Below are 20011 nucleotides of genomic sequence, written 5' to 3'. Positions count from 1 at the left end.
CATAGCTGAACAAGGTTCCTCTTCTCACCTGCATCTCCTCCAGGAGTCTCTGGAGCACCAGCAGCCAGCGTACAGTGGCCTTGTACTCAGGGGTCGATATCACCTCTACCTCAGTCTACAGTATGGACAGACAATATGGTACAATTTTCCCAGTAGCATGCTGACTTTCAAGGACTCACTTATGATTATAATTGTGTAAGTTGAAAATGGATATTTATGTTAAATTTGAATTTGTTTAAAAAATGAATAGTATCACAAAATGTTTTATGTTTCCATTTAAAAAAATACATTGATATACTTATTATAACATGAATTCAAAGAAGTCGGTCATGCCATCCTAGCACAAGCTCATCTGGGTTAACACAGCCAAGTACATGTATTAAGCCAGTTTTCCCCTACAGGTACTTATTTCCATTAAGAATATGTGTCTTGTTCTGTGAAAGCTGGTCAAAATGCATGTGCATAAAGTGTCGTCCCAGATTAGCCTGTGCTTTTATGGTATTTTTAATTTCAAGGACGTCCCTCCTTACCGAAAATCTAGTTTAAGCGGAAAGTGTCGTCCCTGATTAGCCTGTGTGGACTTCACAGGCTAATCTGGGATGACACTTTACGCACATGCAATAAGCCCAGTTTTATCAGAACGCGGCTTATATGATAAAAGAAAAACATATTTAATATAAACAAGGGCTGTTTGTAAAACATGCATGCCCCCCATATGGGCTCAAAGTTGTAGTGACAGCAATTTTGTAAATATGTTTTTTGTCTCTGTGACCTTGACCTTTGACCAAGTGACCTGAAAATCAATAGGGGTCATTTGCGAGTCATGGTCAATGTACCTATGGAGTTTCATGATCCTATCCATAAGCTTTCCTGAGTTATCATCAGGAAACCATTTTACTATTTCGGGTCACTGTGACCTTGACCTTTGACCTAGTGACCTGAAAATCAATAGGGGTCATTTGCCAGTCATGATCGATGTACCTATGAAGTTTCATGATCCTAGGCATAAGCGTTCTTGAGTTATCATCCGGAAACCATTTTACTATTTTGGGTCATCGTGACCTTGACCTTTGACCTAGTGACCTGAAAATCAATAGGGGTCATCTGCTAGTCATGATCAATCTACCTATCAAGTTTCATGATCCTAGGCATAAGGGTTCTTGAATTATCATCCGGAAACCATTTTACTATTTCGGGTCACCGTGATCTTGACTTTTGACCTAGTGACCTGAAAATCAATAGGGGTCATCTGCTAGTCATGATCAATCTACCTATGAAGTTTCATGATCCTAGGCATAAGCGTTCTTGAATTATCATCCAGAAACCATTTTACTATTTCGGGTCACAGTGACCTTGACCTTTGACCTAGTGACCTCAAAATCAATAGGGGTCATCTGTGAGTCATGATCAATGTACCTATGAAGTTTCATGATCCTAGGCCCAAGCGTTCTTGAGTAATCGTCTGACAACCACCTGGTGGACGGACCGACCGACAGACCGACTGACCGACAGACTGACATGAGCAAAGCAATATACCCCCTCTTCTTCGAAGGGGGGCATAAATATTTATCATACAAATCATCCCCACCCACCTCCAGTTCTGGAATGATGGCTCCAGTACGCCAGCTGTGCTTGAGAGAGGGATCCTGAAAGCAGATAGAAAGTAACAAGTGTTAACAATGTCAAGGAACAGTGGATTGAAGCAAACAGACTAATAATAACCAGTACGGCTGTAATTAGCCTTTATTGCAGACTTAAAGCCGGTAATGACTAGTAAAATAGTATCTAAACTTAACAAGAGCACCTCATAACGGGTGCCAATGCTTGGCAGTTTTGAATAAATGAAAGATTGTCAGATTATTTTTTTTTTAGGTCACAGTGACCTTGACCTTGTGACCCCAAAATGAGTGTGCCATGTAGAACTTATCAAGGTACATCTACAAATGAAGTTTCAAAGTTGTAGGTTGAAGCACTTTGATTTTAGAGCAAAATGTCAAGGTTTTAGCACGACGCGGACAGCTGATGGCAGACATCGGACGGCGGACGACACGACGAGCTGGCTATGACAATGCCTCGGGTTTTCTCAGAAAAGAGCCGAGGTAAAAACTTGTTTAATTTAACAGGTAAAATTGAAAACCTGGGTTTTAATTGTCAGTCATGCATGTGCTCTTGTCAGTTTACCAACTGAATTGGTAAATTAACATTCCAAAGCAGTAATTGTTGTACCTGTCAACTTTTCTTAAAAACACAACATAGTACATGGGACAGGCATTTTGTTACAGCTTGCTTTTGAGTCTCTAGTATGTTGTTTGGTTAACAATGTGAAGATATTGACTTTGATTCATACAGTCATTACAGTGTCATGACTTTTTTTACATTATTAACTGGCTAAATAGTTTTTAGTTTAAACCTATTTATTTAAGCTCGATTGCATCGAAAGCCTAAGACTTATATAAACGCTCTCGAGTCCGTTTCCTGGGCCTTAAACCAGTACTTGGTGTCTTTGGGTGAGATCTATAGAACGCTCCCACAGTGGGGATCGAACCCGTGACCTCCCGGTCGCTAGGCGGACACCATATCCATTACACCACGGCGACCTAAATAGTTTTTCAAAAAAGGACACTTAAACAAAGCATGCCATATGTGCTGCTCTATGATGCATACTTACTGCAAGGTCTGAGTACACATGGTCACCAAAATACAAGACCTTGGGGCCATAGTAACCAGTCATGTGGCGGAAGTCCTTGAAATTGCCCTGAAACAAGTGTACACAATCATGTAGTCTAGTCTGTAGTGTGGATTTGCAGTCAACTAATAACTAATAATAGTTTAAACCTAAATCTTGATTGCAGTTTGTGTATGGTACATCTTTATAAAAGCAATGGGATACTCTTTCATATGGCCATTGCTCACATTGAGACTTGTAAGTTGGATAACAGCCTAACAGGTATAAGATTAAGATAGAGGAAACACCCCATTACAGAGATGACCCCTCGGACTAAGTCCCTCCTGAAGAAACTAGTACACTGCATCACAGCTTGGCATCTCACGCAATAATGAGTTACTAGATTAGGGATAAGGAAGGCATCAAAGCTGCTAGCATAAAGTTCTATGCCAAAAGTGGAACCACTCGACCACAGATCAGCTTAATTGACTCAAAACGCTTTGCTTGAACGAGTTTCTCTTGAGTTAGTTTCTTCAAGGGAAAGAAAATTTCTTCTTGCAACTGTTTAAATGCTCCCTAAGTAAGAAGTCAAGCTGGAACATTCTGAACACAAGATGATCATCATAAACAGTACAAATGTGCACACAAATTACATACAATACTGAGGATATTGAACAATCTATTTTTTCAATTTGCTGCTGCTGTAAAATTCTCAAATATATTTAAACTGCACTCACAATAGAATGAATTATCTTTCACAATTTGATTGTTGATGTTCACATTGGACACAAATGACATAACTACAGTTGGATTTTCTTATTCCTTCTTAACCCCCCGTTCTCACAGAGCTGCGACTTAACGATGATCATCCAGATCAAGCCACAATATGAAAAAGGTTTGGATCGTGGTGGATCAAGGCTTATCGGAGTCTAATTAGAGCAAATTATGGTCTTTATTTCGACCATACTACGATGCCCCTATATATATATATATATATATATACAGTAGAATTGCAATAACTGGAGCTGGCGATTTCTCAAAAACTGGCAATTACTCGATCATGAAAGGAAGTCCCTAACATTTTCCTTTAATTTCTATATAAAAATACCCGCAATAACTCAAACATGCGATTTTTGATAACTCGAGGATGTGTGCTGGTCCCTGAAAAGCATTTCACACCTAATTAACTGGCAATTATTCGAGGACACTTTCTCGTGTGGTCGGTGCTAAAAATATGTGAGTTGTGAAAACAGGGCAATCAAGCAGCAAACGCTGTGTGTGAAGTGTGAAGTTAGTTTGCAGTTTGAGAAACACAGTAAATTGCCATCCTTTGAGACGCAAATAAAAGCTACACCGTTTTAATTATATTAAATGATTATCAGCAATCACTAATTATGATAAACTGTATGGTATAAAAAAGAATGAACATTCATTCTTATTGTTTAGTTTAGTATACTGTAACCTTAAGCAATTTTTTTTAATAATCCTTTTCTTTTCCAAGCACAGTCTTACATGTAAATAAAGCGTTTGCGGTCAGAAGTTAAGCATCACCAACCAAGACAGTGAAAACAAATGATACCATGGATTACTCGAAACTTGCGATTACTCGAGCATTGAGGTCAGTCCAGTGCGTCCTCGAGTTATCGCAGTTTTACTGTATATATATATATATATATATATATATATATATATATATATATATATATATATATATATATATATATATATATATATACATCGGATATTGTTAACCACGATCCCGCTATGTCTGTTTTGAGCATGTTCAAAATAAGCATGGCTAGAGCGTAGGACTCTCCGATCATGAAGACCCTTCCGCAATCATACTGCGCTTATGAAGACTCCATAACGTTCCTCCTGCTATTTGTCACGATCGGCCTCGTTTTTGGCCACGCTTTGATCGTAGCAGAAGCGGCGACTATGTGTGAATGGGGGGTAAGATCTCAAACAATCTGAATATAGTGGGGTGTTTTCTGCATAAAATCACCAGCTATCACCACAATGAGGAAGTAGATTAAGACAGGATTGGTTGCCCTTTGTCTAGATGCAATACAATGTAATCTGATTTGATACTATGACCCTGATCAGAGTTGATCATAGGCCATTTTTAAACTAGTGACTTCTCTATCTGTTTAAGATCACATCTCATGAGATTTTTTAGCATATACAAACAAATGTGTTATTTTGATATCTCATGCAGAATAAATTGTGTATCTTGATGGGTACAGAACTAATTATAACTATATAAAGAGATATAGCCCTGAAAAGTTACATCATATGAATACAAAAAAAGGCAATTAATCTTATCTTAAAAAGTGTATGATTATGGTTCTTATGCATGGCACTCCTCCGCAGTGTAAAGTATTAAGTGTCTGAGATATAGCCTTGAAAAGTTTGTGACAGATGGGCACACAGGCAACACAAAAACTATATCCCTCAGCCTTGGCGAGGGATAGGAAAGAATGCTTCTGTAGACTTTTTACCTGTTGGTAAACTTTCCCTTTCTCCAGAATTTTCACCCGCTCAAATGTCCTCAACTCCAGTGGGTCATACAGACGGAACGGACGCCTGCCAACAGTATAGAAAACATTTGATGAACTTACCGATTGTAAACACTCTGTTAAAGGCAAACACAAATTATTAATTTTCAAAATGGTTTAAGTTTCTTATAAACAATAGCAGAACAATAAAAATTCAAAATATATATTTTTTATAGAAAACTATGCACATAAATATCCCAAGCATATAAAAACATAGCTCTTCCAGATAACAAGTGAACACTCTAAAATCTCTAAATTAACAATTAAAGCCACTAGATCTAGGATCTTTAAAAAAGTTTTTCGGTGTTATCAAGGCAGGTGTTTAAGCTACTCAGAATTTTCCTTAGCTGAGCCAAGGGGCGTACCAATATCAAAAGACAAGACACATCAACAAACAACTTACTCATCTGAATTAGAGGTATACAGAAAATCCCCACAGAAATAATTTCATGACAAACACTCACACCATGTGACAGAGTTTGGTTTCAAACAAACAAACCCCAGACAAACTGCCCAGCTTTTTTTATATATAGACAAGGGACAAAATTGTCACAAAACCAGGTTTTCAATTTGAAAAAAAAGTCTGATAAAGGGAGACAACTCAAACTGAACTGATTGTTTATAATTAACCCCCTTTGTTTCAAAATAAATCTATTTTTAGTCGTGGCGACCTTAACCTTGGAGATATTGACGTAATTCTTTCGTGCGACACACCGTCCAATGATGATGAACAAATGTGCTAAATGATTTTAAAATCTCACAATGAATGACATAGTTATGGCCCGGACAGGCTCATTTATGACCATTTTTGACCTTTGAACTCAAAGTGTGAACTTGACCTTGGAGATTTTTTCGTGCAACAAACCGTCTAATGATGGTGAACAATTGTGCCAAATGATTTTTAATCTCACAATGAACGACAAAGTTATGGCTTGGACAAGCTTGTTCCGCCCGCCAGCCCGCCCGCCCGCTGACATTCGCCAATCTAATAACCAGTTTTTTCCTTCAGAAAACCTGGTTAAAACCCTATCAAACACAAAAATATGTAACAAGTAGTGTATCCCTCTCCAAGGATGAATTGTTGCCAAAAGGGTTAAGTAAGAATTTCCAATTTAAATTAAACATAGAAAAAACTGCAATTACAAAGACAATGAGTATTTTTTTTATATAGAAACATTGCAAAACCTTGAAAATATGCCCTTTAGCTCTCGCAGATAAATAATCTGTTAAATTTGGCAAAAAAATGACACAAAATGTCAGAGGAGTTGTGCACAGAAGCTTTTGTACATTATTTTAAACATGGGCACTAATATAAAAGCAATCAAGAAACCTTGACATCATGCACTGTAGTACTAGGAGATAATTTTCCTGTTAAATTTTAAATTTTTACAAAAAAAGGTATGAAAAAAGAAGGAGTTGGATATAATGGCTTTTATATGTTACCTTCAAGAAACGGTAAGAATTCCTTAAAAGATAATCATGAGACCTTGCCAATGTTTCAATCTTTGCTGAAGAATTTTCAGATTATTCTGTTAAAATCTAACGAAATTTTATGGGAGAGTTGCACACAGAAGAGAGCAACGAATGGAAGCATACGCACACGCATGGACAGAATTTAAATTACCCAGAAGCCTCATTGAAGAACTTTGGCTTTCTGGCATCTACAACAACAACATCAAAGAGGTCCTGCCAGCCTGGCCCCACCATGTACTTCATACCAGCATCACTGCAACATATGGCATGGGAATCGCGCATATCAGAATGGATAAGATACTGTGTGCTTTGAGCAAGATTATAAACAAGGCATGCACAATAAATATTGATCAGTAAAATTACTGATTTAAAGGAATATTGATTAACTAATGCTGCAGAATGTATTACAGTTTCAAAGGCAAATGAAATACGCAGAATTCCATATACCTTGCAATGGTACGTTTTATAGGCTTACACAAAACTTTGTTCTTGATTTCATATTTAATAAAGATTCAATACCTAAAGTTGACAAATGGAAATTATATTAAGTAACCTTGACATTAAAGCAAATTAAAGAAAGAACCTGGTTTTTGCATGTGACATCTTCTATCACCATGCTTTTAATTTTGGCGAATGAATACAAAGAATTTCTGTGCTGAAAAGAGTTTTTAGATTAGTTATATTTGGACTTTGAACTTGAATTATTGCTTGACCTTTGACCTACATACACGATTTATGTGTATTATGATAAGTTTATGATTTGTAGTTTATTACAACGGAGAATACTCCTCCTTTCTTGGTCAGAATATTTCATTGGTTGTTAGAGTGATACCCCTTCGAAAATGTCCACTTTACATATTGTCTCAAATTTATACTGTTTACTGATTTTTAAATAAGACAACTAATGGTGCATCATTTTGTAAGTAAAAGGTGTCTTCCACATCTTCACTTCATGGTAAAAACATATTTGTAGTTAAAATTCAAACCCCTGAGAAATGTGGAAGTAATCTGTTCCACAAACTTATAACATTGTATGCCAACTGACAGGTGGGCTCTCAAATTCTTTTCTGGGGGTCATAATGATTGATGAAGCCTAATTCCTGACACACATATGGGCTACATACATGAAAGGGAAGCCACTGTTGGAGATAATGAACAGTTTATTGCCAGTATTGACCAACTTCTCTACACCTATGGTCTACATACATGAAAGGAAAGCCACTGTTGGAGATGATGAACAGTTTATTGCCAGTATTGACCAGCTTCTCCAGTAGAGTCTTGGTCTCCCCTTCCTTCTCCAGATAACGCTCTGAAAACACGAACAAACAACAGCTGTCTCAATAGGATTACATATGCCACCACAAAACGCTTTGATAGAAACTAAGTTCAAGGTCAAGGTCAAATGGGTCAAAATTTGTGTGCGTATGGAAAGGCCTTGTTCATATACACATGCATACCAAATATGAATGTTACATCTGAAGGGACATAGAAGTTATGAGCATTTTTCAAAACCTAAACGCAAAGTGTGACGGACAGATGGACAGACGGACAGTGCAATCACTATATGCCCTCCTTCGGGGGCATGATCACTATATGCCCTCCTTCTAGGGCATAAAAACATGCAGTGAAAATATTACTGAAGCTCTGACAGGGGTGTAAACTTTTTAAAGCAACAAAATGCACTACATGGCTACCAGCTGTGAAAATAAGGTCGCCCTTACTAACTTTGTGGTCTTCAAAGTTTAAAGTTGAAATATTGTAAAATTATTTATGTAAATAATGTTGCCTCTGAATGAATTGCGCATATCAAGGTGTTTAGACACTTTGTAGGAACACTGTTACTGTCACCTGCATTCAACAGAACGTAAAATACAGTCACACTATCCAGTAAGTCTTTAGGAAAGATACTAAAATTTAGGTGGAAAATGCAAGCAGCCTTATAAAATTGTACACTCTCATGCATGCTTATGGGTTTTTATTGTATGAACAACAGCCATATATGACAATGTTTAAAATAAATTAAATTTTATATAGAAAAAAATGAATTAAAAAACTCCTCATTTTTTATTAAGTGAGAAATAGGTGTTTCAGTAGGGTATGGTTTTTAAAATACATCACTGGCTTATATCAGCTATATTCTAGTCAAGCACTACATGCAATCAAATTATTGGATATTATTTTAATTGGAAAATTATTTAATTTATGCATTAATTTTTATGTCATACAAATAATGCTTGTATACGGTCTATAATTTGCATTGTTTACTAGTTGATCAAAGTGCCACTAAATGTTTAATAATTTTGCCAAGTTAATTGAAAGTCTTTCCTGGCAAAGGTTATGGGAGATTTTAATAGATTTTTATCAGATTTTTATCTTCTATATGAATTGCCACATAATGGCCCCTTTCCCAAATAATGTTCCTTTAAAATGATACATATTTCCACACATTTCATGTTTACATGGGATATTTCTTAAGAATTCTCAGCTATCACACTATTCCCCAAAATTCAAGACAAAACTCCTTCATTTTTCCACACAAAAACACACATTTCACACCATATACATGCTACAGTACACTTTATGCGTTTTCCCCGATTTCCCTCCATACTCCGTGGTGATCGACCTGGAGGGAGATTAAAAAAATCCCGCCAGACACAGCGTTTGCATGATTTTGGACGCGGCGGTTAACGATCGGCAAAACTGATAAGCCGACGCGGCGGCCCTGGGCATTGGCAACGCGGGGGAAACTCCACGTTTTACGAGATAACGATCAATTTAATTTTGTTTGACTTCCTGATTTTCAAATAAAATTACATTTATTACAAGTACATACATGTACATGAAGTATAATTTTTACAATTAACAAAAAACAAACAAGATAGATCGATCCCGACGTGGTTGTAGAAGTAGTTGTTGTTGTATAGAAAACTCGTTGATTTACGAGAAACAAAACGGCGTCTTTTAACTTATACTTACCAATTAATATAAAAACAGTTTGCAACTTTGTTTTTATTTTGATAATTTAATCCAAAGTTTTCATGTTAGCAGGTGATTTTCTATACTGAACATGTAAACAAATGACCAAGGACCCTAAAAATCTCGCAAATCTGTGTGAATTGACAGTTTGACGTAATCAAAGAAAAGCCGCTTCCTGTCTTAAGGCATAACTTACTCAAGTGAACACGTTCAACGAATGCATAATGAATGGTTTTAATTGTCGGAACAAAGTCAATTCTCTGCTCGCTAATGCATTTATTTTCTCTTTGAAGTTAGGTTATTCCATTGATTGCTAAAAGAAGGTGGTAACTATTGAGTTGATAGTTGCATTTAATATTCACAGTTGTATTCTTGCTGCCTCGACATTCAAAACAATGTTTACCAGTAATTATGGACCAAATCGGCAGAGTGACATTCACACATGTTAATCCCTTTTGTCAAAACACCGCAGACAGCAGTCTACACAATAGGTCAGTAGACAAGCTTTGCGTGTTTTCAAAACGTCAAACATTCAGTTTACAGTACAATTACTGTTAAAATAATTACTCTACTAAAATACCGTAACGATAAAGATTTGGCGTGTATGATTTGAAATTATTTTGGAGGAAATATCAACTTATTCGCGATATAATTTTGTTAAAAAATACCAAAAAAACTTTTAACCGAAATCAACAAAATTAAGTGTTCTCTGCGCTATAAAGTTTGTATAAAAAAAATCAATACACGCACGCTTTGCAGGAGTATACCTTTTACAGTGCAGCATAATTTTCGTGCGCTTTTGTCGGGAAATATACATGATGACTGTATATTGGAAGCATTTGTAAACGTAGTGTTAACATTAAAAATGGTAGTGTGTTTCGGATTACTAATTATTATTCTCATTTGGAAATTTTACGGAACATTTATTCTTGTCTTATATGTGTTATGATTTAAATATTAATTTGTCAAATGACTTATATTCATTCATATTGTAGACGTACCTGTGAATTAAAAAACATAATTTTTATACGTATTAATTTTCTATACAATTATCTTTTTTATACATGTACTACAGGATTTAAACAATTTATTATAACAATGTTTTTATTTTTTGGCATGCCCAGTAGCACACTGCTAACGCGGTGTTTCGCGGCGTCACTGATAAGAACGGAAATTGCCTGCATTTACCGACTAGGCTAAAGTAATACATGCCACAGGAATTAGCGAACGCGGCGTAACGCCAAGCGTTTTATCGAGTTCACCTCGCTCTCTCAACGCCGCGTGAACACTCGCTAGCAGAAAAAACCCGCGGAGGGAGCGCGTTTTTGGGGGAAAACGCGTGGAGTGTACTGTATGCTCTGTATGACCACATAAATCTCTTACAATACACAAACACTTCTGTCAATAAAGAACACTTATAGTAAAACACAAAGTAAGCAAACCTAGATCACTGACGATAGTGTTGTGAAGCAATCCTGATACATGGATCCCCTGCACTGCATTCTGAAAATTGGAAGTTATCAAAAGAGATATCAATATAAATATTTGAGTAGCACTCTTGAAAAAAACATTTTTAATGCATGTACATAAAGAATCCTCCAGCCTGCACAGGATAATCAGAGATTAAACTTTTTGCATTACATAATTTTTCGTTCAAGTCTCATGAAATGAAAATCCAATCTAGGCATGAAGTGTTTTACCTGATTTGTCTTAAAAGGAAAATCTAGGAAAACAATTTACACACATGTGTTTAGCCCAGTTTTCTCAGAGCTTGGCACATTTCTATTTAAACACTCAAAAGAAGACATTTCATGTACTAATGCTATACATGTTGATTGGTTTTTGTATACATTTGCATGTCAACACTTTTTACTGCCGTGCAAAAGTCAAAATTGGTCACTGCAGAATTAAATTACCATGCATGGACCACAGAAGCATCAAGATGCAAATCAAGATCACACCTCTGCATTATGTTCACAGTGGATTGCAGCAATTACCATCCGATTACATGCATTCAAGACCAGTCATGGTAATTTACCCTGGACCACTGCGGAACTGATATTAATCAGCTCAAACAGGCTGTTGACATTTATGCAAATTAGGCCTAATTTTCCATAAAATTCATACAATAATCAAATGCAGAAAAATGCTATTCAATTCTTAATAGACTGTGCATGTTATGCAAATACTCCTGTCCAAATGCTCACTGGGACTTAAGTTCAAACCATTTTTAAAATTTTTTTAGGCATTTAAGTGGCAGCAGTGGTCTAATGGTAGGACGCTGGCTTAGGGATCGAGAAGTCCCGTGTTCAAATCCCGCCCTGACCACTGAAATTTCCTCGAGCAAGAAATTTATCCCACATCTGCTCCTCTCCACCCAGGTGTATAAATGGGTACCTGTGAGGGAAATAAGCCAATGTGCTGTGGCTGCATACTGCGCAAAGATGTTAATGGATGACTTATGACCCAGTGATTAGGGAAAAAATGTAAAGCGCCTTTGAACGTACACCTCGAGTATGAAAAGGGCAGCTATATAAATGTGGTAAAAAAATAAATAAAAATTCAAATGTGAAGTTCTACATTTTAACTCATGCAGAGCATTTTAAGATGACAATAAACCCAGTGAAGTGTATTTTCTTAGTACAGAAGTACAGTCTCTATCAACCCTACAATCTCACACTCACCTTTATATCATAAAACACATTCTCTGGGTCATAGGCAATGTTGTTGGCAATGAAATACTGAAACGAAACAATAAAACACTACAGACGTAACCATACTTAATATCTATACCAATCTGTTTTAAATAGTGCATTAAGATTGGTAATAATGACTTGTAAGATCTAGCCTTTTTACTTTAAACTTGGGTACAAAATTGCAAATTACAACTACAAATAAATGTCTAGATTATACACATCATATATGCATCTAAATTCTCATAGCTCTTTGTCTGTAATTTGACATTTTCCTTCAGTACGGTGAAGTCATATGGCCAAAATGCTAAGTTTAATAATAATACTTTGTCTATTATTGAAGTCAAAACCCTTGTCTATAACCACAGGAGCTATAAGGTCAGGTAACCAAAAAAAGTAACATGACATCCCCCTGTGATGATTATAAAAATAACATATAACACTTTCACATCCACATGAATGATAAAAAAATGTTGATTGACAAAAAGTCATTTTCTGGTATTATAAATGCATTTGAGAGAAAAAGATATAAACCCTGTCCAACTCAGAAGTAAAGTGAAAATGGCTGTGTGCAAACAGCATAAAAACAGAACAGCCTGCAAGTAACTCGCAGTCTGTTCAGGTTTGATGCTGTTTGCTGCTCATCAGTTAATGAGGGTTTGAAATGAAGCCTTTAAAACTTAAATTTAGTAAGAAAGCTATTAAATTAAATGTAAATTTTATGGGACTACAAATGTGTTAAAATACGTATCTATGTGGTAAAGGGTTAACACATCACTAAGACAGCAATGCTTAGCACTTACATCGGTGACATTCGTGATGAGATTCATCTCTGGAGGTGCAAACATGTCTACCAGCTGATGCATAGGGCCCTGTAATAAACACCCTTTTTTAGTTAGAGAAGTTATTAACCCATTTATGTCTAGAAAAAAAGGCCTTGGCAAACAGCGTAGACCCTGATGAGACACCGCATGATGTGTCGTCTCATCAGGGTCTGCGCTGTTTGCTTAAAAGAATTCCTGTAAGAAATATTTTAAATATAGAAATAAATATACTAGACATCCCTAATTTTGGAAATAAATTGATCCAATTTAGAAGGATGGGAGAGTCCACTAGGCATGAATGGGTTAAGGATACCACATCATAACTGAAGGTGCTGCAGACAGCTGGTGTGTATTTTCATAGGTTTTTTCTACAGCCATCACACGCATAATATCTGATCATTTCCCCATTCAAAGAAAATATAATTTATTTTTCCCAAATCTAAAAAGTGATGTTCACTGATACATTTGGTTATATTGTCATCAAGAAATTTGAACTACAATCAAATATGAACTTGCATCAATGTCTACCAGCAAAATTTGTTTCATCAAATCAATTTCTTAAATTGTCTGAAGTCTGACAAGCACCATCAATACATGTATATTATCAGCATATTTTATTTAGGATGTGGTTTCAATCAAATAAGCTTAGTGATCTTAGGATTCTAAAACACACGTTATCACATTTGTTATTTCAATATTTCTGGGAAGGTTTTCTCCTACAACAAATCTAGTTAAAACAATCTATGGGACCACTGGTTCAAAACAAAACAGTGGAATAGGCTTGCTCAGAAAATAAAGCTTGGTAAAACAATCCAGAGGAATAATTTGTTTGGAAAATCAAGGGAAACACTATAGAAAATACAGGGGTATAGCTTGTTGAGAAAATCTCAGGGAATAGCCTGTTCAGAAATTCCGAGCCAAAAGCTTCTAAAGTAAATCTATGGCAATAGCATCTTCAAAAAACCTGGGGGACTAGCACACAGTATAGAGACTATGAAATGCTTAATTAGATCAATAAATCAATAAACTTACTGATCCATAGAATGTGTTCATGTCCTCTATTGGAACATGGGTACCATTATACAGCTCTATAGTCTCGTTGTCTGACAGTTGAGTCGTTCCCCTGAATGTAAAATAAACAATTATGCTTTCATGAACACATCATATAATCAATGTCAACCATTTTTTATAGCGTAGTCTTAAAATCACATGCTTTCTGTTCCAAAACCATTCCAGACATACCACTTTAAGGTCAAAGTGTTCTCCAGATATCAACAGAAATGAATGGGTCTAGAGAAAAAACAGCTTTTATGTTAAAAGTCCCTTTGACGTTGACTTCTTAGTTGATTCATTTCATCCCAAGTCACCAGCATACCTGTACCAACTTTAATGACTTCAACCCTTTACCCCTTAGAAACTTATTTTGAGGCATTTGTAGTCCCTTAGAAAGTTTAATGTAATTAAAGACTTTTCTTACTAGAATCAAGTTTTTAAGGCTTCATTTCCAACCCTTAGATACTGATGAGCAGCAAACAGCTTAAAACCTGAACAGACTTCAAGATACTCGCAGGCTGTTCTGGTTTTATGCTGTTTACACATAGCTATTTCCACTTTGCTAATGAGTGGTAAAGGGTTCAAGTCAGAACAATCTTTACATACTCTGTGGAAAGCATGTCATGTTACAGGCCCCTGTTACATGTTGACCCCAAATCTTCACATCTTCCATTCCTTCATAATAATGAACATATCAACATAAAATTTTGCAGGTCAAAGTGTCTGCAAACAGACTGACAAACTATTAGACCAACCAACCAATGACAAGTCTTCTTTTGCAGGGAGGATAAGAGGTCCAAATAATTCACTTTCACGCTTTCAATACAAAAGCAATTACATGTACCTATATACTGTTCCAAGCTGTATATGGTGATATGAGTCTATCTTCATAAGCAATCCCTAGCAAAAACAAAACAAAAAGGCAGCTTTATTATTTGATCTTGAGAATTGTACCGTGAGAAATGCTTACTGGTAAATAAGTACACAAGGGCTTAGAACTGTAGATGTTGATTATGAAAATCTATAGGCATAAGACAATTTAAACACACATTTGTATATTTTTACTGTTTGACTGATACAACAAGTTATCAACTTATATGTTTCATATACTAACACTAAAAAAATATCTCAATATATCCAGTACAATTCTGTTGTTACATTAATGTTAATGTCCTTATGGTATTTGCTTTGTCAATTTGAGTAATAACATATGTGAACATGGGCACATGATACTTAAAATCTTACTTTTCTGATGTCATAATGCAGACCCCTGTGTATGAACTGTGGGTTAAATGTCTGTTCCCTGATACCTTCAGGATACTAAAAACACATAAATCTGGCTACAAAAATATTAGGGATGCAATAGGTTAACCGGTTAACCTACGAAAACAACCAGTTAACTGGTTACATTTGCGGGAAAATGTTAACCTGGAAAAAAATATTTGATTATGTTTTTTTTTCATGGAATAATTCGTACGATTTTTTTATTTTCGAGAGACATACTGCCAACTTGCGCTGGCGACTAGTTAGAACAAACATAATAACCGGTTTATAACCAGTTACGGAAAAAAGGTTAACCGGTTAATGATTTTTGTAACCTATTGCATCCCTAAAAAATGCACGCCAATAACAAGTTCAAAAAGCTAGTAAAATTGTGAATAAAACCTCTTGTACAATCCTTGAGATAATAAACTTCAACACACATTTTATAAATAATACAAAGCATAATAGCAAGCACTTTGTACTTGAAATATGAATCAACCATAATAAGAACAATTTAAATAATACTTCTCAATAAACTAGAAACTATAATACAAGTATGATAAATACTAGATGATTGCTTCACCAAAATACATTTTAGCAGCGAACTGCTTTTATTTTAATCCTTTACATTTCCTAACACAAGAATAAATTAATACTTTGCAAGCTATGGGATGAACACAACAAAAGAGTACCTTACGGACTTGACCTACAAATATGGAAAAATAATTGTTGGGTAAATAAGTAAATTTTACCTTGAGCTTTGTAATGAGAGATTCCTTGCCAAGGTCATACAATACATAGTGAAGGTCATCTCTGTACTGGGCCAGAGTGTAGTCGTAGTCAAAGCCATACACCTTAATATCAGCCAGACTAATTTCGTTGTTGACGAATATGTTGTATTTGCGGTTCGCCTCGCTTGCATTGATAGGAATATCTGAAGAAATAAGAGGGCCATGATTGCCCCTAAGCGCTTATCTGAGTTCACGGACAACAATTGTTGATGAATTGACCTAGTTATCTAGTTTTTATCCCCACCTGACCAAAATTCGCATATTGACATTGATTTTGTAAAGATAAACTCTCTGGCAAAGTTTTACCAAGACTGAGTCATTTAATGTGGCCTCAAGAGGGAAAACAAGTCTATTTAAAGATTCAACCTAGTGACATTTTTTTGATGCACATGGCCCAGAATAAAGCTTGGTTTAGATTTTGTAAAGATAAATATTCTGAATAAGTTTCATCATGCTTGAGTAATAAATGTTGCCCCTAGAGTGGAAACTTGAGTGTTTTTTAATTTGACCAAGTTACCTATAAGCTTAACCCACATGACCCTGACTTAAGTTAAATACATTCCAGATAATGTCAAGATAAACATTTTGACCATGTTTCATCAAGATTCAGTCATAAATGTGGCCTCTTTAGGCATAACTTGGTTTTAATAAGATTTGACCTATAGTTTTTAGGCGCACATTACTCAGAATCATACATTGCCTAGATATTGTCCAGACATACAGCAGTGCTCCAGCTAGGAGTTGAAAAGGGCAGGGTGGGGCCTGTGAAGGGCAGGGCTTCAGAAGGGCAGGGCGCCCTTCCATTTTGGCCTAGCTGGAGCACTGTATACATTCTGACAATGTTTCTTCAAAATTGAGCCATATTTAGAGGTGGTAAAACAATGTTTTCCTAAGATCTGATCATGTGACCTAATTATGGGACACTCATGACCGAAATAACAACTCAGTCATGATGGTCCTTAAGCACTCAAATGAGTTCACAGACAAATTGTTGACGACTTGACTGATAGAAGTTATAAACAAGTGTGAAAAACAGACTTTAATTTAATTAGTTCAGCAAGCAGCACATTTGTATAGTATACAACATAAAATTATATATGGGGCAAGTGTTACAAAAATGTAGTCTCATATGCTGGTCAAACACCAAGTGATGAGGCAAAATTACTCTATGTAATATTGTTGGTAAGAATTTTAACAAAATAAAACTGCAGTCGAAATGAGGTTGGTATTTCTTCTTTCAAGGTCAGTAGCTTCTCAGAATGGAGGACAAATAACTCAAGAGGAGATATTATCGTGACATTTCTACGATAATAAACAATTGAACACTTTTATACTTAATACATAATAATGTAAAAATGTAGCCTTGCAAATGTTGCAGATATACTGAACTGCAAATAACCTAATGTTTTATAGCTTTAGATTGTGCAAATAAGTCCCATGGGCAGGGCTCGACATTAAAGGTAGTCCGACTGTCCGGGACAGCCAAATTGTTAGTCCGGACAAGTAGATAAAGAATTTGCTAGTCCGACGGGACAAGTGGTCATTATAATTGTATAACTTAGAAAAAATGCCTTTAAAGCCACTATTTCTGTGGAGATATCACTCAACTTTTTTGAGTATATTTTGTATACGTTTACGGTAATCGTCGAAGCCCGAGATATTCCGATAGTTCCATGTGATACATGTACTACACTGTACTGTTCACAAGGAAAGCAACCCTTAACATTTTTTTCTTTGCCAAGATAACAAGAATATTCTCCCTCGTAGAGAATATGCATTTTACGACACTGGTACACACCGATCTTACAGACAATTAACGTAGTGACATCCTCTCTATGTATAGAATGATTTTTTTTTAACATCAGTTAAGTACTGTACATATACATCACTTTAAACATTTTCTGTTTGATGTTGGCAACACACAAGTTTTTGTCAGGTATTACTGCTTTGTATAATGTTTAAAAATCAATAATCTTGAGTTTTCCTGTTATTTTAGTCAGTTCTTTTTGTATTGAAATTGCCTACAATTATGTTTACATGTATTTTGAACGATTCAAGTCTTTATGATTTGAGCATTTTGTATTATTTCATTATTTTGCCAAGTACTGAGCAGAATAAAATATAATGGACAGGACAAGTTGCTTTTTGGTCAGGACAAGTGAAATTATGGTCTACTTGTCCGACTGGACAAGTGGCTTCAAAAGTTAATGTCGAGCCCTGCCCATGGGATAAAAATATTTAAACAATACACTATAGTCCTATAGGACAAGCGCCTTGCAATTTTCACTCATCCTGCAAACACATGCACTCCTCCTTCAAATATGTGTTTAATAAAGATTGCAAGAGGTTAATATGACTTAAAAGGTTCTGAAAAGTCAGTAACTACAGTTCTGTCATATTGCAGAAGAATGCAAAAATTAGACTTCATGCACTTCATCACGTCATTCTTCCTTGAAATGGCGTGGGCTTCATATTTGATTGCTGACTAAAAACTTTGTACCTCACAGAACCCTGAGATCTTAACTTTTGGTTAAAAAATTGGTAATGCATTTTTTAAAAATGTGGAAAACTTGTTCTCTTCATTAAAACAAGACATTTATGCTGTATTTACAGAGCTGCAGTTGTTGAGATAGGTCCGTATTTATCTGTAAAATGAACCGTTATTGCATACACCTTCACATGGGCATGGCCAGTATTTACAAAAGTGAGAATGTGATGTTCAATAAAGGCACACACATCTGGACTTACTGGATTAAGTTATAAATTTCGAATTCTACAGAAAATAAAAAAGCATGAAAAATAAACTAATTAGTTCTTCTTTCGGAATAAATATGCTTTTAGAAAAGAAATTCAATTTAATTAAAATTGTCAAACTGGTCAGAAAATATATGTTTTTGTCCCCGGAGTCTCCATGTATTGTTAAAATAAACAAACAATGGTTGTCACGATACTTTGATTTTGAGTCCCCACATGTTAAAGGGATCTTTTCACGCTTTGGTAAATTGACAAAATTGAAAAAAGTTGTTTCAGATTCGCAAATTTTCGTTTTAGTTATGATATTTGTGAGGAAACAGTAATACTGAACATTTACCATGGTCTAATAGAGCCATTATATGCATCTTTTGACGATTTTAAAACCTAAAAATTATAAAGCGTTGCAATGCGAAACGATTGAATAATTTGGAGAGTTCTGTTTTTGTCGTTAAATTTTGTGAAACTACGAAGATTGCTTATATAACGTATAAAATACGTTCAGTATGCGTACTCGGCGGAATAGCTCAGTAGGCTAAAGCGTTTTTACTTCAGGACTCTGGCAGGACTCCAGGTGTCACTGGTTCGAAACCTGGTCCTGGCAATGTTCTTTTCCTTTTTTTAATTTTATTCTTGATTTTTTACTGGAGCTTTTACGATCCAATGTTTACATTTATCGATAAAAAGCATTTAATGAATAAGTTAAAAAAATGCCAAAATCTGTGAAAAGGCCCCTTTAAATTACTGCGCATGCTCATAATTAAAATAATTCCTCAGCCAAATTCTACTTGACACAACGGTATGTAAACGAAGCTAATAACCACTGATTTTTATGAACACTGATTTTAAAAAGTTGTAAATTTGTAATGAGCACTTAAATAATTTTTCAGCAAACATCCATGCAGTAACTTACAAAATTTAATTAGTTATACATGGCTTTCTATTATTTGTCATCTTCTAAAGG

At 35.6% G+C, this 20011-nt stretch overlaps 1 protein-coding gene across 3 annotated transcripts in view; it reads right to left on the bottom strand.

The window, feature by feature from the left end:
• The window catches only part of LOC127835224 (5'-nucleotidase domain-containing protein 3-like), a 35595-nt gene that overhangs the window by 11932 nt on the left and 3652 nt on the right, over nt 1–20011 (bottom strand). For all 3 annotated transcript variants that reach the window (XR_008028420.1, XM_052361546.1, XM_052361547.1), the window contains exons 2-14: nt 16258–16439; nt 15488–15562; nt 15087–15142; nt 14222–14312; nt 13169–13237; nt 12357–12413; nt 11115–11175; nt 7903–8005; nt 6848–6949; nt 5167–5251; nt 2669–2755; nt 1593–1646; nt 29–115 (exon numbers count right to left, since the gene is read on the bottom strand). Coding sequence is in view for 2 of the 3 variants with exons in the window: in XM_052361546.1 (XP_052217506.1) it covers nt 29–115; nt 1593–1646; nt 2669–2755; nt 5167–5251; nt 6848–6949; nt 7903–8005; nt 11115–11175; nt 12357–12413; nt 13169–13237; nt 14222–14312; nt 15087–15142; nt 15488–15562; nt 16258–16439 (1109 nt within the window). In the remaining variant the exon portion in view is untranslated. The remainder of the gene's footprint in view (nt 1–28; nt 116–1592; nt 1647–2668; nt 2756–5166; nt 5252–6847; nt 6950–7902; nt 8006–11114; nt 11176–12356; nt 12414–13168; nt 13238–14221; nt 14313–15086; nt 15143–15487; nt 15563–16257; nt 16440–20011) is intronic.

This window comes from Dreissena polymorpha, chromosome 6 (genome assembly GCF_020536995.1).
Source record: "Dreissena polymorpha isolate Duluth1 chromosome 6, UMN_Dpol_1.0, whole genome shotgun sequence".
In the NCBI taxonomy this organism is placed as follows: Eukaryota; Metazoa; Mollusca; class Bivalvia; order Myida; family Dreissenidae; genus Dreissena; species Dreissena polymorpha.
Note: the sequence above shows the minus strand (reverse complement) of the source record. Positions and strands in the feature narration are given on the sequence as shown.